Source organism: Trematomus bernacchii, unplaced genomic scaffold (genome assembly GCF_902827165.1).
Source record: "Trematomus bernacchii unplaced genomic scaffold, fTreBer1.1, whole genome shotgun sequence".
NCBI lineage: Eukaryota > Metazoa > Chordata > Actinopteri > Perciformes > Nototheniidae > Trematomus > Trematomus bernacchii.
In genome coordinates, this window is record NW_022987739.1 from 30,643,677 (window position 1) to 30,663,075 (window position 19,399).

General features: G+C 42.6%; 1 protein-coding gene and 1 long non-coding RNA gene across 2 annotated transcripts; both read right to left on the minus strand.

The window, feature by feature from the left end:
• Positions 1-4,306: 4,306 nt before the first annotated feature.
• LOC117495908 lies at positions 4,307-7,354 on the minus strand. The gene is made up of 4 exons (XR_004557224.1): positions 6,863-7,354; positions 5,916-5,959; positions 5,725-5,752; positions 4,307-5,625 (listed from the first exon to the last, which is right to left on the minus strand). It is a non-coding gene; the product is annotated as an uncharacterized LOC117495908 (long non-coding RNA).
• A 125-nt stretch (positions 7,355-7,479) lies between these two features.
• On the minus strand, positions 7,480-18,852 carry LOC117495536 (protein NLRC3-like). Its single transcript, XM_034146811.1, has 7 exons — positions 18,721-18,852; positions 18,247-18,342; positions 16,263-16,267; positions 15,820-16,053; positions 13,760-15,629; positions 9,073-9,238; positions 7,480-7,485 (listed from the first exon to the last, which is right to left on the minus strand). Exons 1-7 carry the CDS (start codon positions 18,843-18,845, stop codon positions 7,480-7,482), a joined length of 2,502 nt encoding a protein of 833 aa, XP_034002702.1. The 5' UTR covers positions 18,846-18,852.
• Positions 18,853-19,399: the final 547 nt, after the last annotated feature.

Here is a 19,399-nt window from a genome sequence, read left to right on the forward strand (position 1 = left end):
CTACATACTGATATACACCTGAACATCAGCAGGAGAGGACTCTTTAAAGTAGAGACACTACATACTGATATACACCTGAACATCAGCAGGAGAGGACTCTTTAAAGTAGAGACACTACATACTGATATACACCTGAACATCAGCAGGAGAGGACTCTTTAAAGTAGAGACACTACATACTGATATACACCTGAACATCAGCAGGAGAGGACTCTTTAAAGTAGAGACACTACATACTGATATACACCTGAACATCAGCAGGAGAGGACTCTTTAAAGTAGAGACACTACATACTGATATACACCTGAACATCAGCAGGAGAGGACTCTTTAAAGTAGAGACACTACATACTGATATACACCTGAACATCACCAGGAGAGGACTCTTTAAAGCAGAGACACTACATACTGATATACACCTGAACATCAGCAGGAGAGGACTCTTTAAAGTAGAGACACATACTGATATACACCTGAACATCAGCAGGAGATGACTCTTTAAAGTAGAGACACTACATACTGATATACACCTGAACATCAGCAGGAGAGAACTTTTTAAAGTAGAGAGACTACATAGTACATACATTTTATCGGGTCATTCACCTGGTCCATTAGTGACCTCAGTGGAAAATAAATGTGGCTCCCGATAAATAGCTCTAATCAATTAAAATGAAAAGAATCTTAACTGGGAAAAGCTGACTGCATTGCAGGTGAAGACTACAACTCCCATGATCCCACGTTACCTCAAAACATCACCAAACATCATCCACCCAATCCTCTGCTTACTGCCGTCCTCCAGACGTATGAGTGCAGAGCTGTAGAGCTCAACACTGCTGCCACTTCAGCCTTACATACTTTTACTTCAAATTAAATTATTTAATCTGTGTGCCATATATAACATCTAATTTTGCATATACTGTATATACTTATTACATTGCTGTTAACATTTAATTTATTTGCAATACTGTCTAGATTTAATCTACAATTAAGATTATATTACTTAATCTAAATTGTGTTTGTTTATATTTATCTATATTTTATCTTGCACTTTTCTGTGTCTTAGTTTCAGAATTTGATTTTTTCTGTGTCCTGTCTTTTAATAGATATTTAATGATTATAGCTTACTGCTGTTGATGTTAAATGGCACGATTGATTTCCTCTGTCTTAATGATGAAAGTTCTCATAATAGAAGACATGAAGCTGCAGAGAGAGGATGGATATATTCTTACCTCTACTTTGTGATTAGATGAAAATACAAAATTGAATTAAAATAGTAATTGTTAAACACATTGTTTAATAGTAATTGTTAAACACATTGTTTATTTCATTTACTGAGGTTTTAACCATTATTTACAACATGTGTACATAAGCAGTGGAATAATAGGATATCTCTAGGTCATTAAACTGTCTTAAGTTCTGTTTAATTATATTAATACAAAAAATAGGCTATAGAAAATGTTTAATTGTGTATTTCAGCAGAGCGGGGGGGTCACCGTGCTGCTGGGCATGGAGGGGCTGACCTGGGGTCAGTAGGACATCATCTGGGCTGGTTTAGGGGAAGAAGGAGAATATAAACTATTATAATCACAGCTAATAAGATTAGAAAACTAATATTGTTTAGAATCAATCTAAACAACATGCTGTTGTTCATTTAAAAAACATATCGTTTTATTAGTACAGACAAATTAAGACTTATGTTAAATATGAAATAATATGATTAAATCACATCAGCTATATAATGTACTTGTTAACTTACTTCTGTAACATTACTGGGGGCTAAAGGAACAGCTTCACCTGGCCATGGTCCTCTTTATTTCATCGTCGTAAAGTTTCTGGATCATGTTCAGCTGAGTTAGCTTGTTAGCTCATATGCTATCAGGCTGCTGGAGCAGCGCAACAGAACAGCGCGTATCATGTGACGTAAACAGGCAGTGCTCCGCAGGCTGGACCGTCTCATTTCGTAGGCCGCTCGGTCTGCATCCTTCGTGGACCGCGTAGGCTGCGTCCTCCGAAGGATGCAGTCCCTGAATTGAGACACGGGGGGGGGGGTTCCTCAATGTCGAGGACGCTTCCTTCGTAGGACAAGTCTTCCGAGTCAGGTCCTTCAGAAGCTAGGCAAGAATCCTTCCTGGCATTCGGAAAACGAAGAGTGGAACAGGCGAGCAAGTGTGCAGGTGTGCGTCATATGAGAGGCCCCGCCTTAAATTGAGTGCGATTTGTTTGAAGACTCATAACTAATTTGCACAGATCGAAGATGTACTTGAGTAACTGTATTTGGTAAAAGGATCATCTCTCCAGGACAGAACCACTAAACTAACAGAAAACATTCTCCTTCTGTTTGCAGCCTTCAAAAAGTCCTGGAGGATAAGCAGCCATAAGAAAATCATAAAATCACCATGACCAATCAATAATAAAATGTGTATTCATATCATACTTGATGTCTGCAAACCTTTTTTACACATATTGGTGCACATTGTAGTATAAACCACACATATCAACAAAAGAGGCAAAGTCAAAACAAGGTTAATTTAAATTATTTATTTAGGTGCAAAACGCTCAAAGGTCTCATTCAAACCTAATAGTCCGCTTCTCACATATACTGTATCAACTCAAATGTGAATTTTCCTTCACATTGAATCAGCAATCAGAAATTATGCAAATCAAATCAACTTTCAATCAGTCTTTGAGCTCCTTGAGTTGAAAAAGCAAACAGAAAACCTGCACAGAACACTGCACTGAATCATTCAAGGTAAGGCTAAACAGCATACGGGCTATTAGGGAGTGCCTTTCAGTTCCTTGAGTTTGTCCGTTAGCTGTCTCTCGAAAGTCTCCAGGTGGCTTTCCTTTTCCTTAGCAGCTCTTCCAAGGCCATTGAGCTTGGAGAGGAAGCTTAGTTTTCTTTTTATGCAACTGTGTACTACTTCTACTCCACTACAGTTCAGAGGTACATGGTGTACTTTGACTACATGTATTTAATCCCTTTAGTTACTTTACAGATGTGGATGAATGATGTGAAATATAATCAAGTGTTAAAACAGACTTTAGTTCCACCTGGAGTAAATTCACAAGCCACTGTTGGAGTCGGGAGGGCTGATAATTTATTCCGGCAAATTACTCAGACCTACTAATTGACCTAACAGAAGTTATTGAGTCTATGTACGTTTACTGCTTGGCTCAGATCCACCAACGTCAGCAAGATCTCACCTCTATTAACTCCTGGAGAACCAGGTTCAATTAACTGCTGTTTCAATTCAGACGACCCGCTCAATCTGTTTAAGCGATCCAGAAGGATTTTGATATCAGTAATGAGGTGTGGCCCTACCTAAGTGTGAGTGTGGCAGTGTGCAATCTTACCTTTAAGCAGGAGAGGAGAGCACAGATGTATTTTAAGTTGTCCCAGTCCAAAAGGTGGGATCAGTTTATTTGAAGAAAAATGGTCCACACGTATACAGGGTTTTTACCTTCTCTCGTTACAACATTACAATCATACTAAACATACCATGCTGGGGTCATTTTCTAATCTAAAACCTTAATTCATAGTTTAGACATTAAAGTCTTCCGACAAAATCCAAAGGAATTTCCTCACAGATCGCAGGGGTTAACATTCACACCCTATGGCCTGACACATTCAGAGGTCAGTTCCTCAGAATGATCAGTTCGAATTCTAGTTTTAAACTTGCATCCAACCATTCACTCAGCATTCAATACACAGAGATTTAAGCAATAGTTACAAAGTTGGAGAGAACCTTACCGAGGCGAAAACCCAAAAACAAAAACAGGACAGAAAAACCTGAAGACACCTCCTCCATACCCATATTTGTGGAAACTGGGCATGGCCTCTGATGTACAGGACTGGACTTGTCCAGACATATTCTATGGCTATGGCATAAGACACACCTTCCCATGTTTGTGTAAAAAGGTCATGACCCCTACTCTGCAGGACTGCAAAATATTATTCTCGGCTATGACATAACCACCTTTTTGGGGCCTCAGTGTATTTCTCCTTAAGTCAGGAGCCCCCCTCCCTGTGTACTGCTGTGAGGGAAGAGGGAAGAAACTGTCTCTCCTCTCTTATCAGTGACACCCATAAACCATTATAGGCCTTACACACTCAATTTAACAAACCACTTGTGTTTTGTTTATACTGTAAATATAGAAAACCATAAAATATGAAGCATTTTCATTTTGGGTTATACAAGAATATAATTGATTATATTTGATTATAATTAACTTTCGTTTTAAGTATTCAACCTAATATGGAGATCTCAACACTACCCTGCAGTATACAAAGTCATTCAAACTAGCTGCACCTTTACCAGCTTTGAGAACACTTTAATGATCAATCATTATAAAACATATCATATATATTATTCTGAAATGGAGCCTCAGTGACCTTTGAGATATCACCCTCTTTCAATCCCAAGAAAAAACATTCCTCCTCAAAGACACATTCACCTCTGACAGACTTTCACTTGTGGACTAGAGTTATCCTGTGGATGATCTCAAGAAACACTATCTCCGCCTACAAGGCCTTCCCCTTCCCTCATTTCCAAAGTGCAGCCTCTCCTACTAATAGGTGCAGATAACTTTCACCTCATTACCCCAACCAAAAGAGTCTCTTTGGGTCCACAGGGGGCACCAATAGCCCTCCAGCTAGGTTCAAATACAAGATCTCACTCCTCACCCATCAGAGCATCCACGGGAACGCTCCTTCATACCTCAAGGAACTACTCTCCTCACAAACCTCCACACGCTACCTCCATTCTACAACCAACCATCTGCTTCCCCCCCCAGGACCAAACTCCGCACCATGGGGGGGCTTTCTGTTCACCTGTGGAATTCCCTCCCAGACAAACTGAGGACTCCACAGACCACTGACTCCTTTAAGAAGGGCCTAAAAACCTTTCTTTTTTTAAAGCCTTTTATTAAACTTGTGTTTCTTTAAAAAAAATAAAGTATATTATGCCCCTTGTAGCACTTTGAGATTACTTTTAGCAATGAAAGGTGCTTTACAAATAACATGCATTATTCTTATTCTTATTATTATCATTAGGTTGGACACTGCAAGGACCCCCCCTATTCAGGAGCCATCGGATGCCCCCCAGAGTCTCTTCACCCCAACTGAACCCCCGATGCCGAACTCAGTCGTCAGGTGGAGAAACTATGGCAGATAGGTGTCCTCCCCTTTCAGGAAGAGCAAGGCATCACCAGATCCAAGAGCCCCTCCAGTCCAGTGGACCCCCTTCCAGCAGCTCATGGACCGGGTCCTGCGTCCCACTCTCAGTATGCAGATATCCGGATGACTACATCGTTCAAAGTGAGATGTTGGGGCAGGTAAAGGCGGGGCTCCAAGCTAACCTGAAGAAGAGTGAGTTGGGGTATCTGGGGTCGATGGAGTCTCCTCTTTGGTGCCGGGATGGGTGGGAGGTGGTGGTAGGTAGCAGCAGGTGTATGTGCAACACATCTTTCTTCTTAAGATAAGCTTTAAGTACAATTGATTGTTTTTGTTCATTTGATATTGAGGAGAGCTAACAGGAAGTCTCTCATCAGCTGCAGCCTTCTTCTTTATTTTCCAAAATGCCTCCACGCTCCTCTTCACGTCTCAAACTCGCCCCGTGATGAATAAACTGGGAACACATAAAACCTGAGCTTGCAGATTTGTCTGGAACACCAGAAAAACGTGTTGAAACCTCAATAAATAAACTTCACACGGTACGACCTCTCACCTTTCTGTGTGTCTTCACTTCCTGTCACCTGAGAGGAGAAGGAGAGAGAGAGAATAATGATGATAATAAAACTAAGAGAAACAGCTAAAATGATGAAGAGACAGAAAGAAGAGTGTTGTTTTCCTCTGAGGTCACGCTCCATTAAAGAGTTTACTATCTTGATGAATGGAGGATATGGTTTCAGTACTCACAGGTCTTCTGGATCGTGGCTCTGATCGGCTCTCCTACTCTGATCCTGTAGGGATGAACACAATTCAACAGTTTAAGATCCAGTTTAAAATAAGTGTTAGTTCTTTGAGTCAGACAGGAAGTAACCACTCATTGGTCTAGAACAGGGGGGTCCAAACTTTTTTCACCGAGGGCCGCATACAGAAAAATATATAAAGGTCTGGGCCGCTCTCTAGAGGTTTACTGCCTCATAAGTTCAGTTATAAGTCAGGAAACTCAATCAAATGAAGGTAAAGGATGCTTGTTACTTGAAGATGCTTTAAGAAACAAAACAGCTCTCAGCTCTCCAGAGGGTTTACTTTATTCTGTCAGCAGCTCATTCCTTAAAGCAGGAGCTTCAGATTGATTATAATTACAGGAAATATGAAGGGTTTATTTCACGCTTGTTATAACAATAAGTTATTGGGCTTTTTTCTTATCAAGTTAGATTTGTTAGGAAATGTTTTCAGCTTTAATTGACTGAATTTATTTTAAAGGTGGGCTCTTATTAACACATGAATACTACTGGGTAATATATGTGTACATATATATATTTAAGAAGTACAATACAATACAAGCAGAAGTTTCATCTGTGGGCCATATTTCATTATACTTTCAGAATTTGCTGAGGGCTGATTCCGAGGGCCGCATTTGGCCCCCGGGCCGCAGTTTGGACACCCCTGGGCTAGAAACTAAAAACATCCCATAAGAACAGACTACCTTTCCCACTCTTCTGTAAAACCCCATATGTCTGTTAGAGAGTTGATTACTAAAGTGTGGCTTTGCATTTCCAGCTGGCCTTCTATAGTTGATGGAAGAATGAAAGAGCCTGCAGTCAGTGGGTAACATCACTGATCTGTTTCCCCAGTGAGAGAAACACCTCCCTGTGGTTCATACAATACTGCTGAACCAGCAGAGACCCCTTACTGACCTGAGAGTCTCCAGTCTGCAGTCTGGACTCTCCAAAAGATCTCTCAGCAGCTTCCCATCTGAATCCTGCAGACCGTTGCTACACAGGTTCAGATCTCTCAGATGGATGTTGGACTTCAGAGCTGAGGCCAGAGCAGAACAGCTGATCTCTGACAAACTGCAGCTCCTCAGTCTGAATAAAGAAAACATGATGAGGATACAAATCTGTTTATAATCAGATGTGTTACTCAACATTGAAATGAATGGGAACAAAAACATATGTCTTCTTCAGAAAGTCAACTTTATCCTGTAAAACTAATATTACTTCAGATTAACTTTATTCAGACGTCATCGTTTACTAAATATTAAAAACATAGATTTACTTTTTACAACTAACATCTATTTCAGTTCCTTTAAGAATCAGTCAACATGTATCTCTGCAGTTCTTACTTTAGTACCTACAAATGAAAGTATGAATAAAAGAACATTTATAACGTTATGGATGTAAGTTAATTATGTGAAGAATCAGGTTGAATAACTAATGAAACATGAGATCTCCAGCAGTAACAGAGAGTCAGTGAACTGACCTGAGAGTCTCTAGTCTGCAGTCTGGACTCTCCAGAAGATCTCTCAGCAGCTTCACTCCTGAAGCCCGCAGAGCGTTGTAACTCAGGTCCAGATCTCTCAGATGGATGTTGGACTTCAGAGCTGAGATCAGAGCAGAACAGCTGATCTCTGACAAACTGCAGCGCCTTAGACTGAATAAAGAAAACATGATGTAACTTTAGAAAACAATGTTCCTGTTTGAAATAACTCCAGGTTTAATAATCTGTTCAGAGTTAAACAGGGTTTTAAAGGTCTCCTATCATGCTATTTCAAGGCATATATTATGGGTCTCAGATATATACAAATATATAAAAACATGTCTATGATGTGTTTTGCTCAAAATACCAAACAGATCATGCATTTTAGAAATCCCTCATATCCCTCTGTTCCAGCTGTTAGAGAAGAGCAGGTTCGGGTCCTTAGCTTGAACAAAAAAAAAAGGAGGTGGAGCTAATGCCTGATCAGAATTCTACCAGCAGAAACTCAGCTAAATGCTGCTGTGATTAAACTCCATATCATGTTCCAAACCACATCAAGGATTCTCTCTGAAACAGTATGGAGCTCAAACTCTTTCTCTCTCTCAGGTTTACCACAAGGTGAGTTCCTTTTTATTTCCTGCTTCTTCACACATGCTCTTTCCAGTACAGGTTAGCTCTGAGTGTTAGCCATGCTAATGTAAACACAGACCATATTACTTCCAGAACACGTCTCATTGTTTCTGACAGCAACGTTTCTGATTGGCCCGTTGGTGTAAAGCCCGCCCACATTTTAGTAATGCCGTCATGACGCAGCAAATCTGGATCAGCTCCGTTGTTCCCCCGTTTTTAGAGATGTGGGTACGGAGGAAAAGAGAGAGGGGTTTGTTTCCTGACACTTTGTGAGTCTCCTGACACCGGGGACACATGGTGATGTAGAACAGACATCAGAAAGTGACTTTTGCATGATAGCAGACCTTTAATCTCAGAGATGATGTAGAAACAATCCATTGATAATCTAGAACTTTAACTTTGATCAGATGTTTAACAACTCCTTCATCTCCCTCACATCTCACATCTCCGGTCCGGCAGTGGCTCAGTCAGTAGGGGCTTGGACTGGGAGCCGTAGGGTCGCTGGTTCAAGTCCCCGACCAGACCTAAATATGGAGTGTGGACTTCTACTTGGAGAGGTCCCAGTTCACCTCCTGCCCTGCCGTGGTGCCCTTGAGCAAGGCACCGGACACCCCCCTTCCCCCCTCACTCCCATTGCTCCCCGGGCGCTGTACAATAGCTGCCCACTGCTCCTAGTACTAGACTCCTGGTACTAGGATGGGTTAAATGCAGAGGCCAAATTTCACTGTGTGTGCTGTGTGCTCTGCATGTGTGACCATTAAAGAGGGTTTCATCCCTCCCAATTCTTCTTCTTCTCACAGCTCATCAGTACTGACAGCATCTCCACAGACTCATGGAGCACAGAGTGAGTCTGTGGAAGCTCAAACTCTCTCCCTCACACATTCACCTTCTCTTTGTTATTCTGATCAATATTCAGTCATTAGCAAAAATGGAAAAATAATTGTAATGTATTTTTTTCAAATTCAGAAAATGATAAATACAAACAGATGAAGTTCAGTCAGTGAACTGACCTGAGAGCCTCCAGTCTGCAGTTTGGACTCTTTAGTCCAGAACTCAGCAGCTCCACTCCTGAATCCTTCAGCTCGTTGTAACTCAGGTCCAGATCTCTCAGATGGGAGGGGTCAGACTTCAGAGCTGAGGCCACGACTTCACAGTGAGTCTCTGAGAGTCCACAGTCAGTAAGTCTATAATAAAACATATATTACAACATGTGTTAAAAAAAGAGGAAACATAATGACCTCAAGCATTTGATGAAACAAATATTTGACATATGTTCTGATTGAGATTTGCTGTTAGTCCATTTTATATATAATAATATATGATAATAGAGTGTAATGAGTTGTCAGTGTGATCTGATCACATGTCTGTGCTCCTGCTGTCACTGACTGTTACCAAAGAAACAGAAATTAAATAAATCACTTGACAATATTACAGATATACATATTTAAAGGGCCCATGTCATGGCCATTTCCACTGATCATAATTACATTGTTGAGGTATACTAAAATAGATTTATACTGTGCAATTTTCCAAACTCACATTGGTTTCGCATACAGCATCTCTGTCAAGCATGTGTATTCAGCAGTATTCACTTTCTCCACTAAACGACTCGTTGGAGCTCTTGCCCCCCCCTCCCTGTGAGCCTAGTGTGCTCCGATTGGTCAGCTCGGCCACTCGTTCTGATTAGTCAACCACCAGAGAGGCTGCGCCCATGTCAGTGCTTTTCCCGGCTGCTCTCAGCGTAACATCAGTCTTATCATGGCGTCGGTACAGCGGTATATTTTATATACATATATATTTTTAACTGTTGTTATAGAAGAGTGTGACGGCCCCAGGGCCTTTGTCTTACGATGGGGTGGAGCTGAAGAGGCTAATCAGCACGATCACGGACACCTCCGGACACAGTCTCTCTCCAAAGCGGCTGCAGGAAGACTAACTCTGCGATCCTCTCAACCACCTATCTCTGCATTTACCACAATAAATGTGCCGTGGTTTTGTAAACTCGTGTATGTCTCCTTGTCTTTCCGTTGTGGCCTACGAGCTACTCTCATAACAAAGAGTAAGTTATTTTTACCCGTTATAAACTACTACTGTTTGATGAGAAATCAAATCATGGTTTGCTATATATGAATTCAGGGAAGAAAGGATAGGCCTACTAAGTATTTCCATTAAACTTTATTTTTAGAAATGTACAAAATGAACATAAATATACATATACACGGTATATCATCCATTCCTCCTCCTCGCATCTTGCCTGCGCACAGTCGGTGCGGTGCCTTTTAGCACCCTCAGTAGTAGTAGAATCCCTTCCCCGTCATGGATTGTCCGCCAGGATCTGGCTGGACGAAATCAAATGCAAATCACAAAATATTAGAGAAACTTAGTTGTTTTAGATTCGTTAGTAGTAGTTGTGTAATGAACAGCTTGCCTGCTAATATGCTAACCTAGCTTTGTTTACCTTGGTAGCTAACACGATATGAACGTTAGCTTGGAGGAAAGGCAACTATAATGCAGTGTAATAAAACTACTATGAACAAAAGCTAGTGGTTCATATTAGGCTAGCAATAACGTGTTTATAATTGCAATCGTATACGGGTATTCTGCTACGTTCGGTCATACAATGTAACTTGCATGAATACATTGTTTTGCGCTAGCATACAGCTAGCCTCGTTAGCTACATGCAGTATATGTACGGTCACAATGTACGGTAAATCACAGTACAGTATACTGTATGAGTATTCCGTGTGTGTGACTGCAGACATTCTCCTGCCATGACAAACATGTAAGGCCATCTGCTGACATTGTAGTTGATATATTTAAACGCTAGCAACGTAGCATCACAAAAATGTTTTTCTGACCAAAACTAGCTCTAGCTCCGTGTGTTAGATCGCTACGCCAGCTATAATGTAATTACGTTTCGCGACTGACCGGCAAATCACCCGGAGTATACTGTCAATAGGTATTTTGTGTGTGAATGCAGACATTCTCCTGCTATGAGATACATGTATGCAAGGCCATCTGCTGATATTAGAGTTGATATATGGAAACTCTAGCAACTTAGTTAGCACAGTTAGCACTGTGTCAATGGCTTAGCAGTCCAACACAGTTTACACATTTAAACAGTCTTGTTTGATAAATACACAAATAACAATGCAAACTTACAGGTTGTATACCCAGATCTTCCCCTGCTCCAAACGGTCCAAACAAGCTGTGCATATCCGGCCTCAAACTGGGCAATGTTTTGGAAGCTTTCGTCTGTGAAATGCCGGTTCTTCGAACCTCTGGAGGAGGAACACGCCGCTGCTGGTGTGGCCATAGCTCTTCGGGATTGGTCCATTTCGTTCCGGGTACCGCATGACATCAGGCGGTACCCGGAACTAAATGGAAGACTCAAATGGGCAGTGACGTATCTCCAACGAGGCGTTTTGGGGAGGTATTTTCTGTGTTACAGGGTGTACTTTGAGGGTTTTGACTCTGCACACCGTTTACATGCATAAAAACCTTCATAACACACAAGGGGACGGGTAATAACCGGAAAAGCATGACATGGGAGCTTTAAAGGAAACCTATCATGCTATATTTAAATGATATATTGTAGGGCCATACCTATATAAGGTATATTTATACGTTTCTGTTTTCAAAATACCAAACAGATCATGCATTTTAGCCATGCCTCATTTCGCTCAATTTGCTGTTTGCTGTCTACGGGTCTGATTTTGTGAGCTGCAGCTGACCACGCCCCCCTGCAGGAGAGGGGAGACGTGCTCTGATCAGCTGCTGGGCTGTCAGAAGAGGGGGAGAAAAAGAGATCTCCGTGTTTTATTATATAGAGTCGTTATTTATTGAGCTTTAAAACAAATGAATAACAAAGAAGACCTTTGACCGGCACACCGGCACAAGATTTAAACTTTAACGGACATCTTGACCGGCGAAAGAAACTGAAACTGAAACTCTGCCGCACGGTCCCCTCGTTCCTTGGAAGAGGCGGAGAGGTGGGTGTTTGTCATCTGCTGGTGGACTAACCGGAGAGAATTACAGTGCTTGCCTCGACGGGGAGGGATTGCATTGCAGCGGGAGCAAACGCTTGCCTCGGGGAGGGAGAAAGAAAGCCACAGCGGAGAATAAACAGAAGGGTAACCATGGTAACCAAGTCTTCTTCGCTGCTTTTGTGGCAGACTACAGCGCCACTTACAGGCCTGGCATATGTACTACAGCGTCTCCAGCGCTTTCGAACGGCAATGGCCGTGGTTGTCTCCTCCTGATTGGTGGAGTTGGCCCAATAGCCGTAGCGCCACCGTCCTGATGTCAGGACAGTGTTCAAATCTAGATCAGTTTTTATCAGATCCGTTGCAGCCCCTTTTTTAGAGATTTGGGTATGGAGGAAAATAGAGAGGGTTGTGTTTTCTGACACTTGGTGAGTTCCCTGGAACACCGGGGACACATATTCATGTAGAAAAGACGTACAAAAGTGCATTTTGCATGATAGGTCCCCTTTAAATGTTAATTAATATTTAGATGTGAATGATGGATGTTTTGGCTTCTCTGAGCATCTGGAAATGTATTGTGCACACAAACACAGTTAACAAACCAATAAAGTTTCAATATTTTAAACTGAATACCATCAGATGTTCTCACTATATGAGCATTAAGACATAACTCTGGTATTGGTGGGATATGATATAGATCTGATTTTAAACTCTAACACATTAGCCGCGTTCACACCGGAGTACTTTTCACCGTACTTTTCGCGTTTAGTTCCGTTAGTACCCCTTATGTCGCGTTCACACCAAAAAGAGCACTTAATCTCGGGAACTTTTACCCCCATGTTTAGTGCCTGCTGAGAGATCGTACTTTCCTGGGGGAAAAAAGTGCCCCAGTTCTGATTGGCGGGCGAATTGCAAACCACGCCCCGTACAACTCTGAAATGTTTTGTAGAGCCGCCATTTTATTTGCTGGCATTAGCATTATTAGCATTAGCATTCGCCCAGCGCACAAACGCAGAGAGACTAACTTATGGCAACACAAAACAAAACATGGGAGCGGTGGAGATGAGGAGGTGTCGGCGTTCTGGCGATTTACTCGGAAGGCTTCAGTAGAAGCTGCTGGGAGTCCCAGCAGCTTCTACTGAAGCCAGTCCCCAACTCCGGGGACTTCCGGCCGGGGACTCCGGGTGGCAGTATACGCCGTGAAGTTGTTTGCTGCCTGCCAGTAAACCCGAAGCAGAAGAAGACGAAGTGACGTCAGCGGCTCATTTGCGTAATCTTCCCTCAGGGAAAAGTACTCCGGTGTGAACGCGATCTGTACTAAATGCCCTGGGGTCATAAGTGCCGGTGCTCTGAGTGCCGGCACTAAATACGGCAAAGTACTTGGTGTGAACGCGGCTAATGTGATAAAAACGTGTGTGTGTTTAATGATAAAGAAACTACTAGAAAGTAATAATAACTGATAACTGTAAGTCCTGCTGTGTGGTGTGATCACATGCTGAGAAACCTCTCAAGTCCTTCATGTGTTTGACATGTCGCCTCCATCACTCAATATGAAGAGAGAAACGCTTCAGTTTAACTATTATTATAAATAAATAGAAGAACAGTGTTGGTTTATTTTGCTCTCTCAGTATTTAAACAGCAGAAATGTTATAGTGTGTATTTAAATAATTAAACTTCTGATCCACATTAGTTTATAAAGTTAATCACATCTGGACTTACTTGGCCTTCCTGCAGTTCCTCACAGCTGGAATCAGTCTCCGTCGTCCCTCAGCTGATGTGTTGTACTTCATCAGGTCCAACTCATCCAGAACCTCCTCTGACATCTGCAGCATGTAGGCCAGAGCAGAGCAGTGGATCACAGAGAGTTCCTTCTCTGATCTGTTCTCTGACTTCAGGAACTCTGTGATCTCCTGATGTACTGAGAGGTCCTTCATCTCTGTCAGACAGTGGAAGATGTTGATGGTCCTGTCAGGAGAGATGTCATCACTGTTCATCTTCTTCAGGTTGCGGATGGCTCTCTGGATGATTTCTGGACGGTTGTCTGTGCGACCCAGCTGGCCTCTGATGGCTCTCTGGACGGTTTCTGGACGGTTGTCTGTGCGACCCAGCAGGCCTCCTAACAGTCTCTGGTTGTACTCCAGAGAGAGGCCGTGGAGAAAGCGGACAAACAGGTCCAGGTGGCCATTTTCACTTCTGAGGGATTTCACCATGGCTCTCTTTAGGAAGACATCCAGGGATGGGTAATCCTGATCACTGTTTTTACTGTTCTCATAGGGCCAGTCTTTCTTCAGGAAGTGCTTCAGTACCTCTGTGTCTCTGTTGGTGTAACAGTGGAACAAGTAGACTGCAGCCAGAAACTCCTGAATGCTCAGATGAACAAAGCAGTAGACTGTTTTCTGGAAAATCACTCTCTCTCTTTTGAAGATCTCTGTACAAACTCCTGAGTGCACCAAGGCCTCGGTGACACCAAGACCACAGCGCTCCAGGTCTTCTTGGTAGAACATGATGTTCCCTTTCTCCAGATGTTCAAACGCCAGCCTCCCCAGCTTCAGAAGAAGCTCCCTGTCAGCCTCCGTCAGCTGCTGTGGACTCGTCTCATGTCCCTCTTCATACTTCTGCTTCTTCCTCTTGGTCTGGACCAGCAGGAAGTGTGAGTACATGTCAGTGAGGGTCTGGGGCAGCTCTCCTCTCTGGTCTGTAGTCAACATGTGGTCCAGAACTGCAGCAGTGATCCAGCAGAAGACTGGGATCAGACACATGATGTGGAGGCTCCTGGAGCTCTTGATGTGAGAGATGATTCTGCTGGACAGGTCTTCATCACTCGATCTCCTCCTGAAGTACTCCTCCTTCTGGGCGTCAGTGAAGCCTCGTACTTCTGTTACCCTGTCCACACACTCAGGAGGGATCTGATTGGCCGCTGCAGGTCTGGAAGTTATCCAGACGAGAGCCGAGGGAAGCAGCTTCCCCCTGATGAGGTTTGTCAGCAGCACGTTGACTGAGGACTGCTGTGAGAAATCAGACACAACCTCATGGTTTCTGAAGTCCAGAGAAAGTCTGCTTTCATCCAGGCCGTCAAAGATGAGCAGCACTTTGCAGACAGCCAGCTGCTCTGCTGTGACCTTCTGTAAGGTTGGATGGAAAACATGGAGCAGCCTGAGAAGACTGTACTGCTCACCTTTGATCAGGTTCAGCTCCCTGAAGGAGAGCGGGATCACCAGACTGACATCTTGGTTTTCCAAACCCTCGGCCCAGTCCAGAGTGAACTTCTGCACTGAGAAGGTTTTTCCAACTCCAGCGACTCCGTTGGTCAGGACCGCTCTGATGTGAGTCTGTTGGTCAGGTAAGGCTTTAAAGATGTCCTGGCACTTGATTGGAGTGTCATGGAGGGTCTCTTTCTTGGAAGCTGTCTCCAGCTGCCTCACCTCATGTTGGGTATTAACCTCTTCACTCTGGCCTTGTGTGATGTAGAGCTCAGTGAAGATGCTGTTGAGGCTGGTTTCACTTTCATCAGTTCCTTCAGCCACATGTTCACATCTCCTCCTCAGACTGAGCCTATGTTCATCTAAAACCTCCTGCAGACCACTATCTGCTGGAAGAGAAGGAAACAGGAGAGAATAGGAAAATGCTTTTGAGAATATAACAATAAAACTAATACAAACAAACTGAGTTTAAATGTTTTATAAACATTTTAATGTCTTTGTTCTTCAACAGAATACCTAATAAACAAAACAAATGAACCAGGAAGAGGAATAAGACGCTGCATGAGTTCGGCCTCTTACCTCGTACAGAGCTGGTCTGACTGGCTGTCTGCAGGCCAGCTCTGGTTCTGGATCTTTCTCCACACTGGGGACAGGAGGGGTCTCCTGATGGAGGTCTCTGCTCCCAGTATGAGGTGATGCACTGTCTGCAGAACCAGTGTCCACAGCTGGTAGAGACTGGATCCTTCAGGACGTCCTGACACAGAGCACAGCTGGACAGATGCTCCTCCACAGGAACACCACTCTTCCTCTTCCCTCTGTGGAGATGAACACATCCTTTATAGCACTTTACTTCAGAGGGGCTGATTCTCACCAAAGGTGCAACAAGGGGGCACATTCTAGTTTGATATTTAAAAAAAGGTCTATATAATATATACCCTTGTGATCAGGTAGATAGCTTACAATTCACATGATCATAAAACCAGAGAGCATCCTGTCTGGATTCATCCCCCAGAGGAGCACACGTTCCCTGTATCTACACACACAGCTGTATTAACCTGGTACACTATAAACCCAACTTGCATAGAATCTGCTGTGAATTCATAGCAGTAAACATATGGAAAGGATGCCTGAATAACAACAGAATGATACTGATTTGTAAAAAGCCTGAGTTAATGCTTTGTCAGGTCTGTCTCCAATCCGTGGATCTACCGTCCAATTGTTTTTCTTTATTAAATACGTAAACGGAAGAGCGTCTGAGAGGCGTTTTTGCTTTTTGCTTTTTACCTTACTAAATGGTCTAATGGTCATTGGAGCGAGGGGCGGGGCGAAACTCACGGAAGTGATTTCAAAACAAAAGCACTCGTCACTGTCCAGCAGGGGACTTTGACAGAGTATTTCTCAAAGAATACACAGTAAAAGTACTTCAATGTATTGTAAGTAGTAGGCTATCTAATACAAAGTCAAACAGTATCAATTTCATTAAGAACTAATGGTAAAATTATATTTGTATCATTCATCAAAGATAGCAGAAAAACATGCATTATGGAGGGAACTTTGACAGAGGATTACTCACAAAGTACACAGTAAAAGTACTTCATTTTATTTCTGGTAGAAGTCAAACTAGTACCAAGTCCAAGAGTGTCAGTTTCCTTAAAAATATTTCACTCGTCAAATATAGCAGGAATAATGAAGAGCAGCTGAGAGAGGCGGGTGAGTTGACCGCAGTGCAGAATCGCTGTAGGCTATAGTTTACATCTCCTAACAATGGTGTCCATTTTAGACATAGGCTTATTATATTTACAGCCCTTAATAACATCCATTTTCTGGGCTCAATATGTGTCTTGACCGTTTTCGTTGTGATCGCTAAATTCCCCTTGTTTATAATAATCACCGTTCCTTCAGCAGGATACTGTAGTGATTCAAAGTGTGATTTTAGCAAACGAGTGCTTTTGTTTTGAAATCACTTCCGTGAGTTTCGCCCCGCCCCTCGCTCCAATGACCATTAGACCATTTAGTAAGGTAAAAAGCAAAAAGCAAAAACGCCTCTCAGACGCTCTTCCGTTTACGTGTTTAATAAAGAAAAACAAATGGACGGTAGATACACGGATTGTTACGGAGCCCCCTAGGGGACATGGAGAAGAAGAAAAAAATGATATGAAAAAATTTAAAAAAAGTTTTGCGAGATCTCGCAAAACTTTTAATTTAGCTCAATGTACTTCCTGGTCAGTTCGGCAACACAGAAACCACAACAATGGAGCGGTTCATCGATTTTACTTTGAGCTTGGCCTTAAATATAACATCAGTGCTTGGCAATAGGGGTTTCACATAAGTGAAAGACACCTCAAGAGAACACTCAGAGCGAGGGGACATGCACGTCGCAAAGCATACTCTGAGCTGAGTTATTGACAGATTCGAATTTCGTGGATCAATAACTCCTGAACATAACGTTGTAAAAATACAAACAACATGACTTTACAATCATAGCAAGGTAGACAACGAGCTCCAGAGTCGTTTATCAGAACAGTTCGATACGTGCCGTCATCCGAGCTAAACTTCAAGAATTGGTTACAATCTGCAGCTGGAGGAGGGAGAGGAGTGCTTAGGGACTAGGGCTGAACGATATATCGTGTCATGGCGATAACCGCACGTGCGATATTAAGTAGGTAAATTAACTCAAACACGACATGTTACAATTATTTTGCTGCTTGCTACAAAAGGAAAACTTGCGCGGCTCTCATGTCAGGGGTACTTGAGTGAGTGACATGCAGGCTCTGCATGCACAGCAAACCACCAATCACAATCATTCTTGATCAGATCACAGCAGGCCCCGCCCCGCTAGTTTGCAGACCATCAAAACGGTAAAAAATGAGCGAGGCACAGGAGGACAATACCTATAATAATAATGTTAGCTTACTGCTCACATGATTTCATTAAAGAACAGTTTAATATATTAGATTACATAAAAACTGGATCCTCTTCAGGTCAGTTTACAGGAGAAACTCTTACTTTGTGTCTGAGGGTCCAGGTTCATTACTGAAGTATGGAGGTTCCCCCATAGACCGGTCACTCTTCAGAGACCACATGGAGACCGTAGACTCTGCTCTCTGTCTGTGGAAACAACACATGTTTAAAACATCATTAGTTTATTTAAAGAGCAGCTTTTGATCTATGACTGTTCACCTTATTAAAGATGTTTAGAGTTGTTGAGTCGTGATTGTGGGTTTCTGTTGTTAAAATTCATTCGAGTGTGAAACGTTTTACATATTTGTATTTTATTTGCTTAATTGAACACAAAGTCCAACATGTAGAGTGTGAGGATGATTTCACTAGTAGATTATTTACTATCTCTGATGATGACAAGAAGCAAGAGATCAATTCCACTTTGTTAATGTACTCTACTGGGTTTCATTAAACAGTTTAGATTATCAGATACCAACAAACTGGATCCTCTTCAGGTCAGTTTACAGTAGAAACTCTTACTTTGTGTCTGAGGGTCCAGGTTCATTACTGAAGACTGGAGGATGACCCATAGACCGCTCACTCTTCAGAGACAGACCGCTGGAGACTGAAGATTTGTCCTCTTCCTCATCTTTAAAATCACTCATCTTCTCCAGTCTGACACACACACACACACACACACACACACACACACACACACACACACACACACACACACACACACACACACACACACACACACACACACACACACACACACACACACACACACACACACACACACACACACACACACACACACACACACACACACACACACACACACACACGAAATCAGTCAGACTTCAGACAGGCCGTTCTCCATTTTGACTGCGCTGGGCTGTCACATGTTATGTAACTCAGAAAACAGGAAGTAATAAAAGTGTACAACACTTGCAGAAGTCTCATTGGACTCTAGGACGCAGATTGTTAACCAAGAACTTATTTTCTGACATCCAGTTTGACAGAGTAAATAATAAATGTGTTAAAAAGCAGATCCTGGTGTTAACACTCACCCTGTTGTTCTCCTCGTGTCGAGCTGTAAAATGGCATCTGGCAGTTTGACTTCAAACTTTCACTTTCAACTTCCCTCCCCTGTCTACAGCTCCTCCCTCTGATTCATAACCAGCCTTACCAGCTGAACCAGTTCACACACAGGGAC

What these genes read in the sequence shown, in the direction of transcription:
- LOC117495536 (XM_034146811.1), bottom strand. Translation starts at nt 18,845, where the DNA reads ATGAGTGATTTTAAAGATGAGGAAGAGGACAAATCTTCAGTCTCCAGC. An exon ending in TCAGACCAGCTCTGTACGAG is followed by an intron (nt 15,630 to 15,819) that starts GTAAGAGGCCGA and finishes CTTCTCTTCCAG; the next exon opens with CAGATAGTGGTCTGCAGGAG. An exon ending in AGGAACTGCAGGAAGGCCAA is followed by an intron (nt 9,239 to 13,759) that starts GTAAGTCCAGAT and finishes GTTTTATTATAG; the next exon opens with ACTTACTGACTGTGGACTCT.